This window comes from Anabas testudineus, chromosome 22 (assembly GCF_900324465.2).
Source record: "Anabas testudineus chromosome 22, fAnaTes1.2, whole genome shotgun sequence".
NCBI classification, from domain to species: domain Eukaryota; kingdom Metazoa; phylum Chordata; class Actinopteri; order Anabantiformes; family Anabantidae; genus Anabas; species Anabas testudineus.
The window spans coordinates 9,499,125-9,505,165 of NC_046630.1; the positions used below are offsets into that span (position 1 = coordinate 9,499,125).

The following is a 6,041-nucleotide window of genomic DNA, read 5'->3' on the forward strand; positions in this document are numbered from 1 at the left end:
CAGCAGCCTTTACATTACAGTTTCCACCGTGACACCGGGTCCACTACAACAGGGACACACATTTTAGCCTGAACTGAAGCCTGATCTCGTTAAAAGGTAAAAACATAAGACATGCATGGTGAATTATTAATGAAGTCTAAGTATATCACCAACACTGGATCAATCATTTTCAGTCAAACTTTACTGCCAGTCACTGTGACTTGTGGACACTTGATTGCTCGTTGGCCATTTTTAACATCACCTCAACCTCCAAATCTCATTAACTTGATCAATTATCGTCGACACACACATTTCGACTCTCATTACCTCCGTTTCAAGCTGGACTAGTTCCATCGTGGGCCATGGCTCGGCGATCTGTGCAAGAGGCATTTTGGCGGCTTTGTCAGTTTCCTCTCAGCTGCTCGGGCACGAATTTGCTCTCCCTTGATTTTCTTTGTGTCGTTGCTGTCAAGTGCAGCTCACCGAGAAGCTCTTTACTCCGGTCCCAAGTCCAGGTGGAGCAGATTTATCAGCACTGTGCTCCCTGCTCGGAGAAGACGCGCATGCGAGACGCTGCGAGCACAACCCCAAGAGCTGTAATCCCCCCCCACCCTCCCTTTCACTGGACTTCGCTGTGCGTATTTGCTGAAAGTGGTAATCCAGCTGGAAACACCAGAAACAGCATGAACACCAACAAACCCAGTCCTTTCCAAGTGCGCGAGTTGGCTGCGGCTTGGATTGAGATCTGACAAGCGGGAGTGGATCGGGGAGCGGTGCCCAAGTGTGTGTGTGATCCAGGCTCCTCTGATGGGGCTGTGCAGGAGTCTAATACCAGCTAAACGAATTAGCCAGAGTCCGTGCTGTGTGCGCAGTGGACGCCGTGTGGCTCTGATTTCTCCCGGGCAGGAAAGGGGGAAGACTTGGCTCTCACCGCCTGGTTCCCAACAGTGTGCGATGCGCGTAAAGACCTGAGAGTGGCTCTGTAGTACGAGCAGGCTCCAACTCGAGCTGTCATTGGCAGGCTCCGGCAGGGTTTATATCCAGCCCCTCTCTTTTTTTTTTTTTTTTTTTTTTTTACGCCCGCCCGTGTCTGACCGCGCCACCCTCTGGACGAGAAATGAACTGCAAATACGTAATACAGACAGGAGGCCACTGTTAATGAAGAGCCGGCTTCATGAGGTTGTGGTGGTGCGGGTGCTTCAGAGGAGTGTGCACCCTTTTGCGTTAAAAAGGAAAAGCCGTCGCTCATAAACTGAGTAGAGCTGCTCAGATGCAAAAAAAACCCGCCTGAAACCTAACTGTGCAGAGCAAACAGAGTGTGCAAGAGACTTACTGTATGTCTGAAGTGTCCCACACTGCAGTGTGTTTTTAATTTCATTAAAAAGGTTTTTTAAGTACATTGCCTTAGGACCCTCCACCACTTCTCCCAGGCTAAAAACACCACAGAGGCTACTAGTGCAGAAATTACATAATGCATTATACAATAAATGCAATTTAAAGACTGGGAAAGAACAGACTAGAAGACACTAGAATTTGATTCGTGACCACTGCTGTTTGATTGTGTCCGGACGTTACATTGATGCAGCGCTCTTTCTCCATTGACAACTGCTTTTGTAATGGTCCTTGTTATCTTCAGTGATATAATACACCCCTCCACCCTCAACACTTCTCTGCTTCATTCACTGAGTGGTCTTGACCAGCTTCGGTTACCATTGGCAACTGGAGAGCATCAGACCGTGTCGCTGTGGATGGATCATTTTTTATTCAAATTAGGTTGAGGAAGACATGACATTTCATGGAAACAAAAATTAAACATAAAGAGAAGGAAGAAAGGTCCTTTGATGAATGTGTTGTCTGTGTAGCGTATATGCAAAATGGTGCTGTATGACTAAAGCTGTTGTCTGACAAAGCCAATTTGCGCTGCGTGGAAGATAAGCGCACAGATCTAAACAGAAAATGGAAACTTTTCCTATTTTGTATAATCGCATATTGACACGTGTGGCGTTTTGACACTGAGTCCTAGCTGTTAACATACACACTTTGTCTGTTCATGCCAGAAGTGCTGTCACATTTAATCGTGTCTAAAGGTTTTCTGCAGTTTCATTCAATTCAATTTGTGTATTTTTCTGCAGATCACAAGACAGCATTTCAGGGCATATAACATACAATCCATCCTGCTGAAGACATGTTGCATGTTAACATGGACTCAGAAGAATACTGTATGTTTGCTGCTCCCTTCATACGCCAAGGACAAAGAGGAAAGTGAATAGAAAGGGAAAAAAGGAGACATATCCTGGGTTGAACTCTGATAAATTCATATCTCCCTACTGAACGAGCGGTTGAAAGAGTAAGACCACAGCACCTAGGTGTGGAGACTTATCACAGTCATATTGCATGTAATATTTCAAGTCATGGCCATGCCAGAGCTCATATTAACCCATCGATTTATCTCAGTCAGGGATAAGCAGCTGCCAAGGGAATAATCATGGCACGTCATAATGCTGTAGTGGTGTTTCACATGTAGTGCAACCAACCGCTCTCTCCTCTCATCCCCAAGGATTTTTAAGCAGATTGATGCCGGGCATTTCTCACGGTTTATGGCACCTCCTGAGTGATGTGATGAATTCCAGACTTTCAGTTTGATGCAGTGGGGAAGGTTAACTGTATAATAAAGACAATTTAGAGGAACAAATAAAAAGAAGATTATTCAGAAGGGCACAAAGGCCTGGGAACAGGAGCTTTCCCAAAAAATCAATACACTGAAAGATGTGGGTCACCAGTGGCTGGAAGGAGTCAGCCTCTTGTAAAAACAAACTACTGCCAGGTACGTAGATATCGATTGACATGTTGATATTTTGTGAGATGTATGTTACATTGATATCCTGACTGCAGGAAACCTCTACTATTCATGATGCTCCAGTGACGTCATGTGACAGGGATGACTCAGAGGTCTCTCCCATCCAGTGGCAGGGACTCCAGGGATGCCCTACCCTCACCGCTGTCTTCCACTGAAGCATCATGAGAAATATGACTCAGTCAGGTTTGACGTACATGTGCAATTGATCAGGAGTAAAATGAAATGTGTTTATTTGGGAGCTGCTAAGCACAAATATTAGCCGATGGCATATTTAGCCACCCAACAACCGCCTGCAAATGTGATGAACTGCAAAGATGACACTGTTGTTACACCTCGTTTTCAGAAGAAGAGGGAGAGTGATGCTGAATATGCAGAAGGAGAAACAATGAATCATATACGCTCCTCTCTAAATACACACAGCTGTAAATGGTGCCATTAAAATTCTAATATATGCATACTCCGATTGTGAAGTGGCAGCCGGTTCAGCTTCTCAAAATTCATCCTGTTGCTTTTCTCTGATTCGATTGTGAGTTGGCTGTATCCAAATTCCCTTTAGTTGATCTTTATTTTAAATTCCACTAATTGTTCAGCTTTTCATATGTGATAAAAGAATAGCAATAGTGGGTTTTCTTTATTTAATGCACTGCCCCACGGACTGACAGTTTGCTCAGTTACACAAGATTCATACCCCATTGATTTGTACATGCCGAATTTCAAGATCTCCCAAGACACATTTACTTGTGTGTGTTGGAATAATCTTACACTAGCTAGTAGAAATCTTTCAATAATAGGTTTTTGCTAGTTGTTGCTGTTTTTGTTTTTGTTTTTTTTTTCTCTTTTCCAGCCACCATTGTGAGAATGAGTAAACCAGTAATATGTCTGAAGTAGATTAAAATAGTTCATGCATTAAACAAAATGTTTAATCCAAGGGATTAATTTGTTGATGCAACAATGGTACTAGGAATTGATTCCACATAAAGACAAGAGTATCCCAGCATTAAAATGTTGCAGGTTACAAATGCTGATAGACAAGTCCACTGTATCCAGTATACAGTACATTTTTATACTAATTGACTGTATTTCAATTCTAAATGTATTACTCTGAGATTTCAGAAAGAGCACTTTAAGACCTTTGATAATAATTCCTCCTTAGACACACTCAGCGAGCACATGTCTGCAGTGGAAGGATCAACACCATGAGTGGGGCTGTAGCACAGAACATATTAATTAGCTGCTCAATAGTGGAGTAAGGGTAATTATACAGTCTCTACAGACAGACTATAGCGGGAGAAGATGGCATTTTAATGATTCAAAATTCACTCTAGGTCTGTGCCAGACAGAGAAGATGAACAATTGGTTTTATTGTGTTTCAAACATCAGTGAAAGTTATCATTTGACAGTACAGTGTGGCTGCAGATGGACTGGACAACAATATTGATACATACAAAATAAGAGAGGAGGTGACAGGAAGAGAAGCAAAAACAGACTGTACATGTATGCTGCACTGCAAAATACAATTTCCCATGGTTGGTTGCTAAGCACAGTCTTGTCTTGTCCTAGCTTTTCCAAAGCCAAACAACATCTACTGACACCAGAATTGTATGACTGTAGTAAAGGGTGTGTTGTCAAGCACAAACAAGCAAGTTGAGGCTTGAATTTCAATCTCTGGTATGTGGGTGGGACAAAAAGGCAGGCCAGGCATGGGAGCCTTACAGAAAGCTGCATCTGAGACTAAGGTCAGCACAAACAGGTACAGTAAGGCACAATTATGCAAATTGATTTACACTGAAAGAGGGATAAAGCCATCCTAGAGTACTGGGACATTTGAAAGTCAGTGAGTAAATGTCCAGGTTCAGATTGTTGTTTGCTTCTTGGGCTTGAAAACATACAGTTGTATCAATAATATGTCACACAATTCGCTGCTAAAGCACAAGAGTGAATTTACAGAATAATTGGCAATTATGTAAGCTCCGTCTCGGTTTGTCCGCCTAGTGGACTGATTTCATTTGAGCTCAGTAAATTTTCCTCTCACACCTTCAGGAGAGAACATCTTGACTCGACAGAAGATCAATATTGACTCAGTCTTGACTAAAACTCATTTCTGCTACCTCAATCTGGAGGCTTACAGTAGTGTTACTGTGATGCAGTTTGGTTTCCGTATGCTTTGTAATACATTCAACAATGACTAAATGTCAAACCACAGATTTTATGGACTTGGATGCCATCACAGTGAAGAATTTATCTAAATAATTAAAAAAAAAATCACGAATCATTCTTTGTATGCAGTTAACCGGACGTAACATATTACACACACAGGAACACAGTGCCATTTGGCCCTCTGACATATAAATCTGACTTTTCCTCTGTCTCTTTCTCTTGGTTCAAAGAGAATAACAGCAGGGGGTGCCAAATATCAGGGGGCAGCTCTTTCATGACCATATTCTTTTCATCAAGCCTTGCCCTTTACTTCTGGGGCAATGCTCAACAGTAGGTTTGTTGGGAACTGTATAATGTGAGACATTAACAATGATTTCCTGTAGCTTGCAGCCTACACGCCACCATTCATTCACAAAATACCTGGACTTGGTGCCGTGAGCATGAATGGGGCACACACTGATTCAAAGAGGTTGAAAAGAAATGTTTAGATAAGCTGCACACATTAGTTTGACAGTGTTGATATGATTCATAGGCTCCTATAGATTTTATGGAAGTTATAAGTCAACATAAATGGGAATTTTTAACAACTCATTTGCACTTCATTAATAGTTAAATTCTCTAAGAGACCAAATACCTCACTGTGAATCACAATAAAATAGAATTTATTACTATCAGTGTCACAAACTGAATCTGTTCGAATAATTTGATTAAATATTTACATGATTAAACTCCTGCAGTGCAATCATTTAAAAAAAAAAATCATCAATACTGCAAATAGTTCAGGAGGCAGAAATGTTTCATCCATTGATTTACAAAATATTATAATTAAAGTACTTTTTCTCTTAAATTAAACCCAGAACAGAACAGTGGATGCAACATTTCCAGAACATTCCTAGTGGAGCAGCATAAGTGAATTTGCAAAAGCGGATTAGATGTGCTAATAGGCAGTGCAAGTGATTTTTTTTTACTCCTTTAACACTAATGCCAACTCAGGAACTTTGGTCTAGGGAATCAGGTTTCAAATGGCAAAGTGCGCTTTTCCTTCCTG

The 6,041-nt window shown here is 41.6% G+C and overlaps 1 protein-coding gene across 2 annotated transcripts in view; it reads right to left on the reverse strand.

Moving 5' to 3' along the window:
- Positions 1 to 6,041, reverse strand: part of rps6ka1 (ribosomal protein S6 kinase a, polypeptide 1) — a 42,147-nt gene that overhangs the window by 35,557 nt on the left and 549 nt on the right. The window contains exon 1 of one of the 2 annotated variants that reach the window (XM_026339991.1): positions 307 to 956. The exons of the other annotated variant lie outside the window; for it this stretch is intronic. Within the exon in view, the coding sequence (XP_026195776.1) occupies positions 307 to 369 (63 nt within the window). The 5' untranslated portion in view covers positions 370 to 956. Of the gene's footprint in view, positions 1 to 306; positions 957 to 6,041 lie in introns of those variants that run through there. 2 annotated transcript variants of the gene reach the window in all.